This window comes from Rissa tridactyla, chromosome 9, assembly GCF_028500815.1.
Source record: "Rissa tridactyla isolate bRisTri1 chromosome 9, bRisTri1.patW.cur.20221130, whole genome shotgun sequence".
NCBI classification, from domain to species: domain Eukaryota; kingdom Metazoa; phylum Chordata; class Aves; order Charadriiformes; family Laridae; genus Rissa; species Rissa tridactyla.
In genome coordinates this window covers 44,720,273-44,740,271 of record NC_071474.1, presented here as the reverse complement: position 1 = coordinate 44,740,271, position 19,999 = coordinate 44,720,273, and the positions used below count along the sequence as shown (strand labels likewise).

The 19,999-nt window shown below is 49.4% G+C and overlaps 3 protein-coding genes across 5 annotated transcripts in view; 1 reads left to right on the top strand and 2 right to left on the bottom strand.

The window, feature by feature from the left end:
• The window catches only part of STARD8 (StAR related lipid transfer domain containing 8), an 86,799-nt gene extending 78,515 nt beyond the window's left edge, over positions 1-8,284 (bottom strand). Inside the window, exons 1-3 of one of the 2 annotated variants that reach the window (XM_054213615.1) lie at positions 7,865-8,284; positions 5,815-6,054; positions 3,461-4,014 (exon numbers count right to left, since the gene is read on the bottom strand). In XM_054213615.1, coding sequence (XP_054069590.1) covers positions 3,461-3,976 — 516 coding nt within the window. In that variant the 5' untranslated portion in view covers positions 3,977-4,014; positions 5,815-6,054; positions 7,865-8,284. Of the gene's footprint in view, positions 1-3,460; positions 4,086-5,814; positions 6,055-7,864 lie in introns of those variants that run through there. The other variant, XM_054213616.1, reaches the window with a different exon arrangement.
• Positions 8,285-10,028: 1,744 nt separating this feature from the next.
• On the bottom strand, positions 10,029-18,053 carry YIPF6 (Yip1 domain family member 6). The gene is made up of 7 exons (XM_054213622.1): positions 17,959-18,053; positions 16,965-17,093; positions 16,343-16,421; positions 15,874-15,916; positions 14,731-14,856; positions 14,467-14,624; positions 10,029-13,872 (listed from the first exon to the last, which is right to left on the bottom strand). Exons 1-7 carry the CDS (start codon positions 17,995-17,997, stop codon positions 13,754-13,756), a joined length of 693 nt encoding a protein of 230 aa, XP_054069597.1. The 5' UTR covers positions 17,998-18,053; the 3' UTR covers positions 10,029-13,753.
• Positions 18,054-18,378: 325 nt separating this feature from the next.
• The window catches only part of OPHN1 (oligophrenin 1), a 68,740-nt gene continuing 67,119 nt past the window's right edge, over positions 18,379-19,999 (top strand). For both annotated transcript variants that reach the window (XM_054214111.1, XM_054214110.1), the window contains exon 1: positions 18,379-18,634. In XM_054214111.1, the coding sequence (XP_054070086.1) occupies positions 18,481-18,634 (154 nt within the window). In that variant the 5' untranslated portion in view covers positions 18,379-18,480. The remainder of the gene's footprint in view (positions 18,635-19,999) is intronic.

Here is a 19,999-nt window from a genome sequence, read left to right as displayed (position 1 = left end):
TGGTGAGAGCATCCTGCCCTCGGCCCCACACCAAAGGGCTGAGCTGGAGCCATGTGCTCTGGTTCCCCGCTCCAAAGCGAATCGAGAGCTGGGAGAGGAAAAAGCAAAGGAAGCGGAGCAGGACCTCTGCCCTGAGAGCTCAGAGATTGAGCCAGACGCGCTGCTCCGGGTGGAAAGAGCCGAGCCCCACAGCCTGCACAGCCAGGGAGAGGGTCCAGGGGCCACAGCAACACGGACTTGTTCCTTGGCTTCAAACCCACCGGCTTGGAATCATCCAAGCCCAAACTTTCACAGTCAGGTTACAAGTCCCTTAACAAAACACAACATCAGAACAAAAGCAACTTTCCTTCCCGAACTACAAAGATGCCTTGAGGCTGTTGAGCGTGAGCCACCTCCTAGAAGGCAGCAGCTTCTGCCCCATCTCCGCACTCGCCCCGGTCCCCGTCTCAGCGCCCGTTTCCCCAGGACACATCCTGGCCGCGGGCTGGGTGCCGGACCAGGCTGTCCCCAGGCCAAGCGCAGGGCTGCATTGTTTTGGGGTTCTGTCGCTGCTGTTGTGAAGAATTCCGAAGCCCCGCGAAGGAAAGCGGCAGCAACCCCATCCCAGCTCTCCACTGCGTTTGTTCTCCTAAAGGAGGACTGAATTATGGGGAGAGGCAGGTTTTAAATAAGCGCATGGTATAAATAGTTGCGCCGTCTGTTTATGAACCTGGGACAGAAACACAGAACGCCAGAATAAGACTTGAAAAGAACAAGAAAACACAGTTCAAGTGAAACAGAGCAGCTCTTGCCGAGCTCTGAAATTCACCCGCTGCTTTTTTCTTGTAGAAACTGAGATGATCATCACAGACCCCTGCCTTGCATTGGGCAGCATCGGTGACGGCAGGAGAAGCACGGAGGAGCCCAGCAGCAGCTTCTCTCCTTCCTTTACACGGCACAAAGCACGGGAGCTGAGCCACCCCCCGGCAGCAGCAACACCTGCCAGGAAGTGAAATATGGGGCATGGTCCAAGGGAGGGATTTCCCATCTCTTGGGTTGCGTGGGAAAAAAACCCCAAGAAGCATCCCTGTCCCGTCAGGCAGGGAATATGGACCTCTCCTCCAGACAGACTTTGTCGGGAGGTGACGGCTCCTCTCGCAGCGAGGAGCCCTGGTGTAAGCCCTTGCTCACACAGCCCTGGGAGCCCCGCTGGCTCCTGTCAGCAAGGCAGCTCAAGATCACAAGAAAACACTTGTTCAGCCAGACCCAGCCATCTCATTCCCCACTCCCTCCTCAGAGACGGAGGGACCTTCAAACTGCCACCCACCTGTGCCAGGGGCTGGACGTGCTGCAGGTGGACTGGACCAAGAGCACCCCAGAAGCCTGCCAGCCCTTCAGAGCCACGCCAACGGCAGCCCGCTGCCCCCCGGCTCCCTCCAGCAATCCGACCGCCCTCGGCACGAGCAGGGGGAGGACGCCCCAGCCTGGGATGCCAGCTGTGCTGCACTGCCCGTCCTGCACCCAGCCCACTTCCCACCCCAAACGCAGCCATCAACCGCTGCACGGTGCCAGCATACGGCGGCAGGGAACGACGACAAACTCCCAAACACGTTTGAGGGGAGACAGGACATGTGCTCTTGGCTTCTTATCTTGATCCAGGTGTTTGGGGTTTGTGGGGAGAGGATGGGCCATTCTGCGCAATCTGGATTGCGCCAGAGCTCGAGGGAATGAGCATGCTCCAGCCAGAGCACTGGTGACACCTCAAGCATCTTCCTGAGCACAACCTGGATCCTTGAAGTGCAAGCGACAAGTTTTGAGCCCAGAAGCGCTGTTAGGAAGGCAACAGCAGTTGGTATATTTTAAGATTCAGCCTGTGCGTGGGCTTAAGTAGCTTGTAGGGACCCCCAGGACCATGTAAGGGACCACAGCCTGGTGCCCATCAGCAGGTGGAGAAGCAGCAGCTCTAGGCAGGGATCTGTTAGTTTTAAATCTAATTACCTTGTGCATTTTCCTTTGCAGGACCTGTCTTGCTTAAGCAAAGAATGAAGCAGGACATATAACATAGAATCACAGAATGGTTAGAGTTGGAAGGGACCTTAAAGCTCATCCAGTTCCAACTGGCAGGGACACCTCCCACCAGCCCAGGTTGCTCCAAGCCCCGTCCAACCTGGCCTTGAACCCCTCCAGGGATGGGGCAGCCACAGCTTCTCTGGGCAACCTGGGCCAGGGGCTCACCACCCTCACAGCAAAGAATTTCTTCCTGATATCCAATCTAAATCTCCCCTCTTTCAGTTTAAAACCATTACCCCTCATCCTATCGCTCCACCTCCTGATGAAAAGTCCCTCCCCAGCTTTCCTGTAGCCCCTTTAGGTTCTGGAAGGGGCTCAAAGGTCTCCCCGGAGCCTTCTCTTCTCCAGGCTGAACAAACCCAACTCTCTCAGCCCGTCTCCATATATACGTATCTACACACACAAACATACATATACTTATTTCAATGGCAAGAGAAAGCGACAGGAGTCGCTAGAGAGTCTCAGCCTAGTTTTGGATGTTGCTTTTCTAGAGACGGTTTCGTCAGTCTCAAGGTGGCTCATACGAAGGCCACCATGTCTGTGCAAAGAAAACCATCAAGTGCCATGGTGATCCCAGTGCCTGGTACAGCAGACCCGACGTGGGGCGGAGCAGCAGACACGTAGTCTCCTTTGGAAAACCAGGGAAAATTAACTCCTGGCCATACGCAAGAGAGGGGCGAGGCAGGACACGCAGCGGCAGCTACCGGCGCTGTCCTGACTGTCTGGCCACGGCTATAACCGCTTGACTCAGCGCAAGAGCAAACACCTCTTTCCAGAACCACATCAGAGGAAGACAGGCTCCTTCCTGACAATGAACCTGCCCAGGAGCAAAGGTGAAACAAGGCTGAGACTGGGCAGGAAAAGAGCGCAGCACGCCAGCGGCCACCTCGGCAACGCCGGAGCAGTCCTACCATCAGCACCCATGGAGGAGCCTCCTGGTCCACAGTCGCAGAAGCCTTGAGCAAAGCCTGCGATCAACCAGACCCAAATGCAGAGGAAACCATCCGGTGCTGATTCCTCAGGGCAGAGCTGCTTGTCCCGACAGCCTTTCCTGTGAGCCCTCAGGGGATACATTTTGCCCCCAGTCCCTTGATGCTTTCCCTGCTCCCCTCAACCACCGTCCCAGGGCAAGCACACACTTGGATCCTATTTAGATAGAAACAATTCAGGGAATAAGACTGATTGTTAAAGGGTACAAAGTCAGCTTCATGCACTGGATTTGAACTGCACCAGCCTGAAGCAGGAGTTAAGGGCGCAGAGAAGACAAAGACACTCAACATCTGCCAGAGCATCCCAACCCCAGGACCAGCCAGGTGCCTCAAGGGTGCAGGTAATGGGCACCCACAGTCACCGCTGCTCTGAAGTGCCTCGATTCTAGTTGTGAATGTGCCTGAAAGACAGATATTCTTACCAGCCAGCCAGGATATGTCTTCATTTCCCCAGGAGAAAGAGAGAAGGCATTAACTTCATCTTCCACCCACTCTGGGATGTCGTGGTGTCTCCCCAGGTCTGCCCAGAGCAGCTCAAGCAGCCGCACTGGATCTGTTTCACCATGCTCAAGCACATTTCCGTGCTTTGGCAGAGAAAGTTCATTAAAGATCAACCCTTCACCACTGCCAAAAGTTTTATCCTGGCCTGTAGCATCCCCTCCGTGCCCTGCACGATCCTCCGTGAGGCTGGTAAATCCTGGCTGCTGCCCCCAGATTCCCCTGGGGAAAGATCCACCCAGGGAAGGCGAGGAGCCGTCATCTATCGATGCGTAGTCAGGCTCATCCTCGGCACTGCGCTCGCTGCTCCTCCGACAGAAGAAGCCATAGATGCTTTCCTCATCTTCCTCATCCCTTGAGCAGTGCGAGGTCAGAAGCTCGTCCTGCTGCCCTGGAGACGCAGGTGTCTTTGCTCGGCGTTTAGTTCTCCTCACCTCCATTGTTCATGGACAGAAATCACCGCCTGACAAAGGGAAAACTGGCAATACAAAAAACCATAACTTGTTAAAAAAACCCACACAGAACATGACATTTATTTTGCTTTTCCTCATTTTCCTTTCCATTCCATTCAACTAGAAAAGAATGAAACTGTCCTTATTCCAGGTATGTCCATGCTTTACTCACTGGAGCATCCAGACCCTGCACCACTTGTTTCTGAGGTTGCAGCACGCTGCTAGCCTAACTTTCAGTCAGGTGTTTTAAAATACCTTGTGCACATGGGAACAACAGTAATTAGCAACAGCTCTGTATTCTGGAGCAGTTCCCTGTATGTCGTCCGCTAAGACACCTTCTGCAAAAGATGCTGCTATCCATGCAATCGTGCTGGGACTGTGGCTCAGCCCTTTCCTACCTTTGTTTTGTGTTCTTCATTTTTCTCTTGAAATCACACAGTCACAGAATGGCAGGGGTTGGAAGGGACCTCTGGAGATCATCTAGTCCAACCCCCTGCCAGAGCAGGGTCACCCAGAGCAGGTGGCACAGGAACGCCTCCAGGCGCGTTTGGAATGTCTCCAGAGACGAAGACTCCACCACCTCTCTGGGCAGCCTGGGCCAGGGCTCTGCCACCCTCAAAGGAAAGAAGTTCCTCCTCGTGTGGAGATGGAACTTCCTATGGTCAAGTTTGTGCCCGTTACCCCTTGTCCTGTCACTGGGCACCACTGAAAAGAGCCTGGCCCCATCCTCCTGACACCCACCCTTTCAGTATTTATAAGAGTTGATAAGATCCCCCCTCAGTCGTCTTTTTTCCAGACTGAAGAGCCCCAAATCCCTCAGCCTTTCTTCATAAGAGAGATGTTCCAGTCCCCTCATCATCTTGGTAGCCCTTTGCTGTCCCCTCTCCAGCAGTTCTCTGTAGAGAATTCCTTTTACCCTTTCAGAGAGAGCCCATGTTTCATGTTATGCTCTTCCCGCTGCCAGTAAAGTGGCACTGGGAGAAGAGATTGGGGTCTGCAGGGGTATCATTGAGACATGTTTTGTCTGGAGGAGTCTGAAGGTTTGTTTTGAGCCCGTGCAGCTCAGGACATGCTGCCTCAGGCCTCCCAGGAGGAGCAGAGGCCATGCCTTCTGCACGTGCAGGAGGTGTTCAGCCGAGACAGATGGCGATGGCTCCATCTCCTCCTGCCCAGGCATAGGCATGGTGGCAGTCCTGGGAGAGCTCGTCCCGCGGCCCCGCCAACACTGGGCTGAGAACAGAGCACCAGGGTGACAGGATTCTGCCCGCCTGCATCTGCCACGCTGTCCCCAAGGCTGCTATTGACATTCAGCTCCCTCGCTTCGGTCTACAGCACAAACAGCAGCTTATCAGACACAGAAGGCTCAGAGAGGCAGATGTGCCGAGGTGCCAGGCACAGGGAGGCTGTAACACCCTGAACAAAACCGTCCCTGTTCGCTTTCCTGCGCAAGCGAATGGCTTTGAACTCTGAATTGCCGGCAGAGGGTGACAAGGTTCAAGGAAAATAACCAAGGTGGAAATAACAAAGCTATCTTTCCCACATTGGTAAGTGTATTTTTTTAATAGCTTTTTATTCTGAGATCGAGAGCAAAACCTGGAGTAAACCCGGGAAACAAGAGTTTTCTTACTCCGGTCTCTCAGTGTCCCGTCCCCTGCTGCACACACGCCGAGCCCCTGCTCAGCACGGCCATTGCCCCCCAGACAAGGTGACAGCAAAGCAACGCAGCAACCTTTACGTCTGTCAACACCAGCAGCCCCGCGTGTACGAGCTCCCTGCCACACCATTCCCGTCAGCGATGTTATCCTCCAGCGTCTCCGCTGAGATACCTGCTCTCCTCGGCACAGCTCCGAGCCCCATCCAGCTCCCCTCGGTGCCTGCAGGAAGGCTTGTCCCACCACGCTCCCGGGGAACTGAGCACCCCAAAGCGCAAACGCTCTGCACCCACGCTCCTGACACACAGCCTTGCCTCTGGGCAGAGTAAAAGCAACATGAAGATTTAGCAGCCTCTGGTTTGACTTCCAGCCTCTGCAGCGACTTCCAGCCTCTGCAGCCGTTGCATCAGTCACCTGTCAAGGAAGGCAAAGGTCAGGAATTGTGGGTTGGTTCGCTGTGCCAGCGGCCAACAGGCTCCCTGGATGAATTACTCCCTGGTTTTACTGGGAAAGACGTTCCCTTGGCTGTTACCTGCACCATTCTTTTGCCCCAACACACAAGCCAGCATACAGAATATTAGCCTTAAAAGATCAGCCTTGGGGAAAAAAATCATCATAGAATGGTTTGGCTTGGAAGGGCCTTACCCCATGGTGCTCTACCAAGCAGATCCCTAAACAGGTGAAATTTTGCTGCCCTGAAGTCCAGGGTAGTGAGCTTGCTGTGCGCCCTCCTCACTGCCCTAAAGATCTTGAACTCCACCATCTCATGGTCACTGCAACCAAGGCTGCCCTTGGGCTTCACATTCCACACCAGCCTCTCCTTGTTGGTAAGAACAAGGCGCAGTGTGGCACCTCTCCTCGTTGGCTCCTTTATCACTTGGAGAAGGAAGTTATCATCAACAAATTCCAGGAACCTCTTGGATTGCTTATGCCCTGCTGTGTTGACCCTCCAACAGATACCAGGGTGGTTGAAGTCCCCCATGAGGACCAGGGCTTGTGAACATCAGGCTGCTCCTATCTGTCTGTAGAGGGCCCATCCGCTCAGTCTTCTGGTCAGATGGCCTGTAGCAGAGCCCCACTATAACGTCACCTGTTCCTGCCCTCCCTTTAGTCCTGACCCATAAGCTCTCAGTTGGCTCCTCATCCACCCCCAGGCAGAGCTTCATGCATTCCGGCTGGTCACGGACACACAGGGCAACAATCCCTCCTCATCTCCCCTGTCTGTTCTTCCTGAAGGGTCTGTATCCTTCCATTCCAACACTCCAGTCATAGGAGCCATCCCACCACATCTCCGTGCTGCCAATAAGATCACAGCCCTGCAGGCATGCCCATGTCTCTAATTCCTCCTGTTTATTCCCCATGTTATATCTGTTTGCATAGAGGCACTTAAATCGGACCCCGATGAAGCTGACTTTACTGGCTGGAATTCCTTTGTGCTACACTCCAGGTGTTCTGCTGACCTGCGATCCTTCTTCAGGCTCTGGGCATTTCTTGCTGGCACTGGCATCAAACAGGTAGGACTGGGAGGGACTGAGCTTCCCCTCCACTGGTAACTTTAGTTTAAAGCCCTCTTCATGAGCTTGTCAAGCCTTGGACCAAAGATGCTCTTCCCCTTCTCTGACAGACGGACCCCATCAGCCCCCAGTAGCCCTGATTTCTCAAAGCGAGTCCCATGGTCTAAGCAGCCGAACCCCTGGCAGTGGCACCAGTCCTGTAACCATTTGTTGACTCACCAGATTCAACTGGTCCACTGCAGGCTGCACTGGGAACCAACTATCTAACTCCTCCTCAGCCACGCAGCCTCCTCACCCGCTCCTGCAGCTCAGCCACCTGCTGCAGTAGTTCCTCTACCTGGGCACACTTTTTGGAGGCAGTTGTGCCGCCTATTCCTGCCCCAGGAGAAAGGTCGAGGCAATTCCTGCAGTCTGAGGTCTGCACAGCAGCCTCTCCCTTCAGCAGCTCCGTCTGGGTGGAGACATCAGCCACCGCCCCCAGCTGGAGCTGCAGCCTTTGCTCTCCGATGAGTGCCCACCATTCTGCCTCAAGGGTCAGGTAGGATGAGTGCAGATGGTCACGGAATGGTGTCTGGTTGCTGATTTCCGTGCCCTTCAAGTCTCCCACTTGGCCAGGGGAACGCCCCTCCTTTGAAGAGGTGCCCTTCCTACACACCCTTCCATGCAAACTTGAAATTCAAGCTTTATCCAAATAAAGTGTAATTACTAACCACTCAGTCGCATCCAGGAACACCTTCTTTTGAGCAGAAGAGTTGCATTTTTAGCACTGGTTCCCCACAGCACGTGGGAGGACCACAGGCCAGACCCATTCTCCTGGAGAGCATCCCCACCACGGCTCAGAGCTGTCTGCACCGGCGGCTGCTGAGGACAAAGCCGTGCTCCTGCCAGTGGGCTGCGGCTCCTCTTCACCGCCACCAACCTGCCCCAGGCGCACGGGAAGCACGGACCCCCCAGCACCAGCCGCTGCCCCCCTGAGACAGGATTTCAGCTGTGCCCACACCCGCCAGCCCGGAAAGTCCAAGGATTCCGGCCCCACTGCTTTCCCGGGGAGGGTTCAAAGTGCAGCCTTTCACCTTTCCCCAGGCTGTGTGCTGTGAGGTCTTAACGATTTCCTATTCACAATTCTAAGTGAGGTTACTTTAATGCATATCTTATCATCTTGGGAGGGAAAAAAAAAAAAAAAAAAAAAAAAAAAAAAAAAAAAGAGAGATACACTTAATCATTTCCCCACTGCCATAGTAATTAGGCTTTTAAAAAAATGCCCCTCGTTGAATGAAAGAAACCATCTTGCTCAAAATTGCATAAATATTTCAGAAAAGGCAGACCCATAGCAGGTCAGGCACAACAGTACAAGTCTCTTCCCACGTTGATGATGGCTGAGGTTGGAAGCTTGTAACTCACCTCCCTGAGGCTCCCTGCAAGCAGCTGTCCTTGCTAAACAGAGAACACAAAGAACAGACTGCCACATCCTAAATCTCCTCCGATGGAGCAAAAAAAGCCAAGAGGAGAAATAAAAAACAAGAGAGAAAAAGTCAAGCTCTAAGGGACTGCAAAGTCGTGCCGCCCTCTTGTGACCACTAGGACATTTTGGCTTTCTCCAGCCCAACAACAATGGCCCGGGAACACGGTTAGCCATGTCCCTGCTGCCACCACCCCCAAGCCAAGGCTCCTCAGCCAAGATGCCAGGCTGCTACAGGAGCGTCCCCACTGTCACCGCACAGCGCAGTGCAAGAGCCCGGACGTACTTCAGGTGATCGCCCCAAATTCCAGTATTGGTCGGGATGGTTTTTAATTGCTATTCGTTTATTAGGCCACCCTCCTACCAAGTTTCTGCTCTCTCTTCACCCATGTCTTGTGTTGTCCCCTCCCACTTTAATCACGGCGCACTGAGTCCCCGTAAGCATCCCTTGGGCAGACTTGTCTCCACTAGGGGGTTACCGAGACCTCCCTCCCCCGAAGCTGCAGGCAACGAGAGAGGGGTTGCCTGCACAAATACCTATTTACGGGTAAACCATCCCAGCTGTCCATTGCCCTTCGGAGAAATCTGTGACCAGATGGGAGTACAGGCAAGATTTAAGCACGAGCAAACTGATGTGATGGCTCAGCTTCGATGGGTTCTGGCAGATTTGTCTGATGTGTCCTGCTCTGCGGTACAGAGCGCTCGGTGTCGGGGCAGGGATTCGGGGAGGTTTTCCCCCTTCTGTCCCGCCGCTGTTATCAATACACATCTCCCCTTCAGTGTCTCGTCCTTGCAGAACCTGAGGGTTACCGGCGCTTGGGCATCTCTCATGGACCTGTAACAAGAACTTCGGGGCTTTTTTTCCCCTCCACAGAAGTCCTGATCCCCTACAGCACTGCCCGGCGTGGGACAACGGCCCGGCACACACAGACCAGCGCTTGCTCTGGTCCTCGCTCCAAGAAAACATTAGCACAACTGGCTAGAACGTAAGAACATCAAATATTTACATGCATCTGTAACAGCAGCAACAGTCTTCTAGCACAGGGAAAAAGGATTTACACCTCACCCTGACGCTCCTCCCAACATCTATTAACTCACTGATGCACAGACACACAAATCAAATGCTTAAAAGCATTCCATAGGCACAGCAGTAGAGAATTCAGCTGTTTTCCTGCCCCACCTTCTTTTAATTCACTCCAAACTCCCAGCCCGTATAAAATGCCTTTCTTTGTCCAAGTACTGGCAGGATCCCTTTGGAGTCCTGCGGGTTTTAGGAGAGACTCTGCCAGCCAAAGGTGCTGTCCCCCACCCACGCACCCGGGCCCATGGAGCTCCTGTGGGACGGGCCATTCCTCACCGCGAACCAGAAGTACAGCGCGCTCAGTGCTTTTAATCCACACGTACGACCGCCCACATGCCTTTCAGCGTGTTTTAATTTATAAATTTTAAAGTTAAAACAAATAAATTCTTTTCACTGGTATTAAATAGATGAAAATTAAATTCAGAGTCAAACACATACAACAACTTCAGCTGATAAACAGTATTAAAAAAAAAAATCTCAGTAGGAAAGAAAGCCTGGTTTGTGAATCAGAAAATCATCCACATTCTCCAGAGAAAAGTTAAAACACTTCATTAAAGGCAAGATACCTGCTTTTCTCCTTGCTACCCTTCCCTCAGCCGGCTTTAAACAAGGAGGAAGAAACTTTTTCCCCTCGGAAAGCATGACAGTTGAGTTATCACATACATTTCCATAACAAATTGAAAGTCTGTGTTGCAGTTATAAGGATCACTTACCTGCGTGCATTTTTGGAGGAATGGGGTCTGCAACTGGCTGAACAATGTGAAGCACCATTCCAGGAACAGGGACTCAGCGCTCTCATGCAATACCATCATTTTAAAGGTACACCATCAACATGAACTCTAGGCAGTCTGTAAATATCAAATAAGCTTGTTTCTATTTCATTTGCCTAACCCTGAAATGTTTCAATCCTGCTTTTAACGTGCCCACATCTAGTTTGTTTTGGGAACTACCTGTTTGCTGAGGGGAGAGCCAATTCAGGAAAACTGGTGGCTCTACAGAACATCAGTTTGTCTGAGGAACAAATTAAACTGGCTTCTTAATTTTTTTTTGAAGTCACGTAAGACAGTTAATCTTCAATCAATCAATCTGACGCTCATTTCCACTGGTGCTCATCACTTGCTCTCTCTGCCTTTTTAAGCAGTTATATTCTACTTATAAAAAGGGCTACGTTTTTCAATAGATTATCAACTTGAAAGGCCAAGCCAGTCTTAGTGAAGCTCTTCCAGAACCGATTATAACGTTGTGGTGGGGAAATTATTTTTGACTTATTTTTACTATTATACTGCGTGCTTTTAAGCGAATTGGCATCACGCACATCTCACATGACGGAAAGATGAGAGAAGCAAGGTGAATCAGGCAATGAGCTACAGCAACTGGAACTCCTGGCCAGGGACATTAACGTTCTCTACTCTCTGCTAGAGGAAACAACGATTGAAAAACCCACCGTACATAAGACATGTAACTTCATTCAACTGGAGGCATGAAAACTCAGAAAATCTAGTTTCCTACCTGCATCCTGCCAGCTAAAAACCTTCGGGCAAGTTACATTTTCAGTGATACAAATCCACTCTTTTTACAGTTTTAGAAGCTGGTCTCCACACTAAGGAAGGATTGTCAGGAGTCAAAAACCAACTACACCTTCACCATATAACCAGTAGATTTCTGCCCATTCTTCCAGATTAAAAACACCTCTTGACTAAAAATGTAGGTGACCAGTTGAAAAGTAAATCTAGTTAATATAAAAATAATTTTTTTCTCTCTTGTATAAGCCAAGAGCATTGTTACAGAACAAACCATGATGAGACTTACACCTAAGTGAAAAACAAGCAAAGAAAAAGGGAGGATTTTAACTCTTAAAAATAATTTTCCTTCTTTTCAAAAAGATACTGGATCAATTAAAAGCTACTCTGATTATCTTTCAGATATAGTACCAGCTTAAGTCACAAGACACTACAGAGATAAATTCCAAGGATTTCTCAAAAAGTATAGTTAAATTCTTGTGCTGCAGTAGGAAAGAAAGATTTGGTTCAGAGAATCCCACTGTAGCCATCAATAGCTTTACAATCAACTTCCCTTGAATATTTCTTTTCAGTTTCACAAAGCTAAACTAACGTTTAAATACATGGAGAACTGTGCACTTAAAAGAAAAATCACTTTCCATACCAGTAATAATTTAATGGAAGTTTAAAAATTCCCTATTTCCATTTTATACCCACGTATATGAAATACTACGGGTCCTTTCGCAGCACCTTACAACAGCCACAGACCACAGCGTAAGGAAGGCGGCAAGAACAGGCATCAGCTTCACACATGCTCGCTGGTAACAACCGTTCCGCACCAAAGCTGGGGCCCTGCAGAGACCAACTGATTCTTCTCTTCTCCACACCCCCAGAAATGCAAAATTGTAATTTTAAGCTGCACATCTACAAATTTCCATCCCAACTGCCAAAGACTTACAGTGCTCATAGCAGAAACTGCACTTTTATACATAATATAAATTAGGCATATTTGCACATCAGCAGGACCCACGTACATCCACTTCAGGTCTACCCTCGTTACTACAGGATAAAAGAAATACGATGCTCATTTTCAGGAAAAGTGACATTTTAAACAGCAGCTTTTCCACACCCAGATTTTTCAAAGCTCTCCTCTTGAATTGCTTACTGAAAATAATGGACAAGATAAACAATTTCTGTACCGTTTTCAAAAAGCAATTCCCCAGGTCTCAATACCTATGCTGAAATATAAACGGCACACTTGTACACCTGCGTATAGTTCTCCAGGCAAGGTACATAAGTGCACCTACAGGGAACTGGAGGAGAAAACCTCCTCCCCTTTTACAAAAAGTATTAAGGAAAAAAAAAAAAAACAACCAAGAAAAGCTATAGAAAAGTTTCTCACATATAAGTACAAAGAAACAATATGCGAATTCATATGCATTTATGTTGAAATGCTGTCGATGTAAACAACCAAATGAAGAGTCACATACAAGCAGTTAAGACTGGAATTCACATCCTACTTCATAGCAGCCACCACCTTCATTATGATTTAGTTTCCTTCCTCCAAGCCGTTTTAAAACTTTCCAGCATAAGTCCTGGTGTGGTATGTTAGCACCCAAAGATCTTGGGTATCAAAACCTCAACTTCCTTCACGCAATTATTTCTTTTTAAACATATATATACACACACTTGATACTCTCCACACAATTTCCATTCTCAATATGCAGAATGACAGACAAGTGCCTGTTGCAAACCAGTCTTAACTGTTTCTCCAGGACTTTTAACTCCCTAATCTCTGGTCACATGAAAAGATCTGTAACTATCCAGTGTAAACACACTCCCTGTCACGCGATACGTGGATTAGTCAGTGTAACTAGGGTGTTGAAGGCATTTGGCTGAAACACTTTTTCTTGACATATGAAGGGATGAAACATAAATACACAATACACAACTATGAGCAAAGGCAGTTCCCTTCCGCCCAGCTCCAATTAACTGCAAAATGGACCCAATTTTTTTGCTGAAATCTGATTTCAAAGTGAAAGCTCACAGTCCTATGATGCACTTTATATACATTTCACCACTCTGTAAGTGAATGAAAATGAAGTCAAACACATTTCTTCCCTACCCAACACATAACAGCAATGAAGGTGTATTATTTCATAAGGCATATTCATCTTCAGTGAGAATCCAAGCATAGGCAAGAATTCTGCCAAGTCATGCGATCCTGTAACTTCTTCATCTACCCAACACCTGGAAATTCCAGTATCTCCCACTCTATTCCTCAGGCGGAATAATCCCTGTCACGGTGGGCATTTTTTATTTAACACAACTAAAGAGCAGGGCTAAATAAAAAACCCCTCAGCAGCTGGACCTCTGTATCTTTCAAAAAGAGGGACACACAAACAACCAATTTTTGCAGTTCTCTGGCTTTATCCCATAACCTGCCTTTTTACAATATCTATATATATATAAATTAGAAAGAGATAAAGCCAACGATTAACTGCAGCAGCGTTCGTGAAAAAACTTCAGTCCGTATTACACAGTCTCTTCTGATCGGAGATCACTGAGGTGTAAAGGTGAGAATCATCCAGCTGATAACAAAGTAGAAGAGGAAGATGGGGTACACAACAAGAGCTTTGCGGTTTGGAGGCTGACTGTCTGCCAAGAAAGCTGTAGATGCTGGTGAAAAAGAAAAATACTTGAAATGTGAGCAGCATAAAACTAAAATTCTAAGATCCACTGCAGATGTTAATAATTTTGAATTAGGATCTGCATCACAATTACGTTGAAAGAGAAAACAGAGTAATCCATTGCTCAATACCAATGGTCCATAATCACCAATTAAAACTGTATCATATAGAAAGATGAATGCTGATTAACATTCTGTAACAAGAGTCATACTTACAGATTAAGAACAGGAAAATAATGCAAACGCATCTGTATAAAATTCGCATTTTCTAATAGTATTTATAACATAGATAACGGAATAAAATACCCAGTAGTCTCACATGGGGTTTAATATTAAATTATTGTCCTTCTGCCAAAGGCAATCTGCGTATGACCATGAAAATCAACGGGAGCATAGGCAGAGGCTGAATCTCTGACAACACAAGGACTGGAAGAACTATTTCTACAACACTTCAGCAGCCTAGGAAACATCTTAAACTACAATACCCATTGCCTTTACCTAACAGAACACTTGCAGATCTACCTCCTTAAGCACGGCACTACTCAAGCGCACATAACAGCGTTATAACGCAAAAAGGTACTCACCTAACGTTGACCAGCCAAACATAGCTACTACTACAATAAGACGTATAATGAAGCTGACAGTCCCAGAACCTGCCAGCAGTACCAGCCTGCACACCAGCATTGCTACTGTCAGGGGCAGGACACAGTAACCCAGAACGCACAGGCTCTGAAAAAAGGATCTGGAATGGAGAGACAGAAAGGGGAAAAAAAGTAGTCAAACCAAAGCATTGCAGAAACTCCACACATGGGAGCATTTTAACTGCTACTAAATAAACCAGCACTCACATAGTTCCTCCGAGAAGCTTTGAGTTTAGTGTGATGACAACTGCACCAAACCAGATGATGACAAAGACCTCGGCAAACTGGGGCCCTCCGTCGTCTTTACTATCTGCAGATCCACCCTGAAGCATCCTGTTGTAGGTAACAGATAAAAGGAATCATTTGCAGTCAATGACTGAGTTTTCATAGACTTGGAGTAGATGGCAGAATAGAAGCCCAAAACCTTGATCCCCAGTTAGGCTGCAGACTAATAATTTTTTATCTGTTATTTTTAGTAGTATCCTCAATTTTGTATAGACAAGGAAATTGGCTGTGGCTCAACCGAGTGCATTTCAGTCCATTCATTTACTTGTTTTGCAGACTGTGTGAGCACGTAGGGGAGAATAAAACCATAGATAGCAGGCTAAAACATGAAAATTAAAGTACCAAAACTTTGATAACCTCTTAAAGCAGGCAAAGTAGTGCATGATAAAACACGAAAGCCTTAAGGAAAGCTTGTAATAACTACAGGACACAAGCAACGCAAAGCCTGGGAAAGTGAGTATACATTGATTTGAATATTTAAATTACACCGTGTACTTCTGCTAAAGCTTTACCAACATTTTACTGGATGGTTTCTGTACCTTAAGTACATAAGTGCGCCTCAATTCGTTGATATCACCAACATTTCCATGCTGACACAGGCAGATCTGCACACATATGCTCCAGTGGAGCACAAGCAACTCCTGGGAGCCACCATCATCTCCCACCTATGAAATCCTACAACAGCCTCTCTTTTTCCATCTCTTCTCCAGGATATGTAGCACACACACTGCAGCTCTTAGACAAAGGTTTTAGGGTCAAAGCCAGACAAATGCATCAGAATCAAGGACAACATGAATCAGGATACCTTTCAGTAAAATAATTCTTAAGACAGGGGACTAGGAAGAGTTCACCCTTAAATCCTAAATTTAAAGAAGGGAGGTCCTAATGGGCTTGAAGTGTCACAAACACGTTTTATAAGAAAAACCAAACAGGCAGTGTTTGCAGAAGACCAGAGAAGGATTAGAGGAACTTGATCTCAACACATGTAATCAGAAATTTTTAATTTCTCATTTCTCCAAAGTAAAAGACTATAAAAACCCAAATCCATCCACTATAGGTACTTACAGGGCAAGCGAGACACAAAGCACCAAAGGGCCCCAAAGATCCCCTGTAGGTAAAGGAAAAAATAAAATCATAAATATAATTTAGATGATAGATAGAATGATCCCCCATTTCATTACTGTGAGTAATAAAGCACCTTTTCCAACTCCCAATGTATCATTTTCCATATGACACTTTCTTATAATTCTCTTATTTAGCATCTTATGCCATATTCTATAAGATAATTTATTCAAAGCCTGCCAACTGTTAAAGCTACCTGTTCTACATACTCTAGCACATTTAAAGTGTTCCACCTTTAAAGACCGTTGGTAACTCTCTGATTTTTCACGTTTGCTATTAAGCATTCTACAACAGAAAGAACACGCAACAGACGCTTCTGATCCCTTTTCCCATGAACTCTCCCTTCTTCAATGTAGGCAAAGTCTGTTGGCAAAACATTCTTTCAAAATTTTGAAAATCGTTTTATACGTACAGTCTCTGAGAAGCGCACTGCTCTTCTTTGGATACATGACATGGACAAATTTCTTCCCAACAGCCTTCAGATCTCTCATCTGAAATAAAGAAGTGACACTTTAATTTATCCCTATATAAAAATTACAGCTCAGAAACAAAACAGAAAGACAGAAGTGAAGCAGTATCAATGGTAAATCGAGACAGGATCCAACCCAAAGATTTCTGTAGCATCCTCTGCAACAAACAATGCCCCCTTTTTCTGCATTCCTTAACGACCACAATATTATATCTTCTAATAACACCCAACTAAGACCAGTAATTTGTTTGCTCCTCTAGGAAAAGAAAATTAATGAAAAATCCTATCAGCTGGGACAGTTTTCTTCCAAGCTCCATCTGAGGCCTTCACCCTTGCAAAGGTTTTGAGATCACAGAGAAACTTTGGGGTTGTTATTCAGATATTTTTTGACCTGCAAGAATTCATTTTACATGGCTAGTTCTAAAAAAAAAAAAAAAATAATCCCCAAACTTACAACGAAGTACAAGTCAAGTAGAGCTATGCAAAAATTACAGCTTTTGCATAACAGTTGGCCAGAGACATCAGGAAAACACGTGTTTTACTGTAGACAGAGGCACAGACTCACAATAGTATCCCTAACAGGCTCATCCAGTGTGGAGAAGTCTTCATCAGGAGAGTGAGATCCGACAGGAACAGTAATCTCTCCTTCCACCGGAATGTCTTCAGATATCGACACATCTGCAAGACCTGCAAACTAAATGTTTTTTCAAATCTTTAGAAAGAAAGAAATACAAACCAGATCATACTCACTTCAGATGTTTTTCAGCTGGGTTTAGGATGAAAACAACTACTCAGAATTCAAAGATATAACTTAATAACACAGTCAACAACAGAGCCCAAATGTTGTCCACTCAGTTTAAATAGCTCACAGTCTAAAGAAGTGAGTAGATATGTATAAGCAAAGCATTTCTGTTTCCTTCAGTAACTCCCAATAACCTTTCTGTCCTTTATTTAGGCAGCAACAACTAATGAAAATAAAAAGGTTGTTTGTGTTTTTTAAACAATGTAATGCCTGACAGATGTACAGCCACACCAACACACAGGGGTACACTGTCTTTCACGGACTCCATGGGGAAACAACTCATCAGAAACTGTACAGACATCTACAGCCCGAGCACAAACTCAAGGCTGTTAAACGCCAAACGCGAACGAAAATTATTTCCGCCAACCAAGCGGCAAGTTAAAGCACTCGAGTTCACAGAGATGGAAGCAAACAAAGAACAGCCCGACCGGTTCCACAGCGGACTCTGGGGCAGACAGGGCAGGGGGTAAGCCGCAGGAGGGAGCGGCCGGAGGCCGACGGCTCCCTGTCCCTGCCCTCCCTGCCAGCCAGCGGCCGGGCCTCCCAGCGCCCCGCTCCCCCCTCAGCCTGCCCCTGCTCCGGGGAGGGCGGGCTGGGGCCGAGGCCGAGGCCGACCCGCCCCGGCCCCGCCAGCCCGCCCGCGGCCCCCAAGCCCAGAGCGCCCGGAGCTCCGCAAACACCGCCGGGCCGCAGCCCCAACCCCGCAGGCGAGCTCCGCCGGCCCGCCCAGAGGGACGGGGGTGGCTGCCCCACTCACCAACGAACCCGCGGCACCGCTCCCCTCCGCCGCCGCCATCTTGGCTGCCCAGGCGACGTGGAGGCCGTGCTACGTCATCACCCCGCGCCGCGACCGTAGCCGCGTCACGCACCGCCAAGGGCGTCCATGGCAACGGCGATGGGAACCCACCCGCTCCGCCCCGCCGGCAGGGGGCGCCCTCGGCGCGCGCGCGTGGCCCGGCCCGGGGCGAGGGGCTGCGGCGGCCCGGCGGGACGGGAGGCACCGGGGGGGGAGTGTGGGGTGCCCGGGGCCGGCCCCGCCGAACTACAAATCCCGGCAGCGGTGGGGCGGCCGGAAGCGGGGGTCGGGCGGGGCGGGGGTCGCCTCAGCCCCGGCGCAACGGCCCAGTGCGGCCCGGCCCCCCAAGGCAGGCAGGCAGGGCCGGGGCGGGGCCGGGGCGGCGGCATGGCCGCCCGGGGCGGAGGGAGGGGGCCGTAGCCGCGCCCGCAGCGCGGCGGTAGCTGTGGCGGTGGCGGCGGGAGGAGCGGCCGCCGCGGAGCCATGGGGCACCCACCGCTGGAGTTCAGCGACTGCTACCTGGACAGCCCCGACTTCCGAGAGCGGCTGAAGTGCTACGAGCAGGAGCTGGAGCGGACCAACAAGTTCATCAAGGAGGTGATCAAGGACGGCAACGCGCTCATCGCCGCCATACGGGGTGAGCGGGGCGGCGGCGGGGCGGGGGCCCGGCGGTCTCCAGCCTTGCGGGGTGGGGAGCGGAAAGGGCCCGGGGGCCGCGTCCAGCCCGTCACCGCCGGCGATGTGCCGTTTGGTACCGACGCCGGTGCGGGGATGGGGCCTGCGGGTGCAGGAGCCGGCCCCTCTCTGTCCTGGGCTTTCTCCTTCTTGAACACAACCCTGCAGACGCGTTTCTGGAAGCCCACCTTCGGCTTGGTTCCCGCGGAGCCTCATGCCCCATACCCCGATGCTTGGCAGCTGCCGTCATTGCCTCCTGTCCCCATAACCCGGCGCTTGGCAGCTGCCTTCGTCACCAGCATCGCGTCGGGGTGGGCTTGGCAGGCCATGGGCAGCAAACCCTGCCTCCCGCCACACCTGGGGGTCCATCCGGAGGTGGCCCCGCAAGGGGACAGGTCAGACTCCGTCGTCCGGGTGAGCTGGGCTGGCACTGGCGGTGTCGCAGGGCACCAGCCGCTGAGCCCATTGAGCTCTCCCAGGCACCGCCTTCATTTAAGGAGAATAATCTCGTGTCTGGGGAAGACGCTTGATTATTTTGATTCAGCAAATAACGGGTGGAGCGTGGCCAGGGCAGCACGGGTCACCTCGTCACCCAGCCCTGCTTCCCTGGGGTGGCCTGCTGCGGGAACAAGAGGGCTCCATCCAGGGATAGTCCTTAGTCCTTCTTTTGTTGTGGGTGAATTCTTTTTTTTTTAACAACGATGAGAATTTTTTACAATTAAATGTCGATCTCAGTGTTGACTTTAAGGGAGTCACTTGTTCAGAAGTACTGACTGAGACCATCAGAGGTACCTGGGCCAGGTTGTGCCATCTGAAACCACACAGTCCTGCGTGTTTGATGCTTTACTGACCTGTCCTTCTGCTTAGATTCCCCCTCACCCCAAGAGCTGTAGGTGTTATTTTCCCATGTCATCTCTCACATCTCTGCTTTTATGAACGTGCATAAAAATATGGCCAGAGGTGTATGATAGCGCAGCAGCTATGAATGCTGCACTTGCATCAGCCCAAGTGAAGACAAATAAAAAAAAATTAGCGGGGCAGACTCAGATCATGCGCTGTTTTTCTTGCCAGCTGGTTGGTTTTTAGTTGGTATTAATAGGTTTAGCTGCTGCCCTTTTGTTAAGAATAATTCAGAGCTTCCTTGTTATCAAGGCCATGGCTGGAATAGTCTGTGTTTGCCCATCTGGAAAACAGTGAAGACAAAAGCTAGTGTGACTGAAACAGCAGACGTCATAGGGCTGTAAGACGCTAAAATGTACTACAAAAAACCCCCAAATCTCTGCCCAGTCCAGGGGAAAAAAACCCAACAAAATGAAAACCAAAGCAA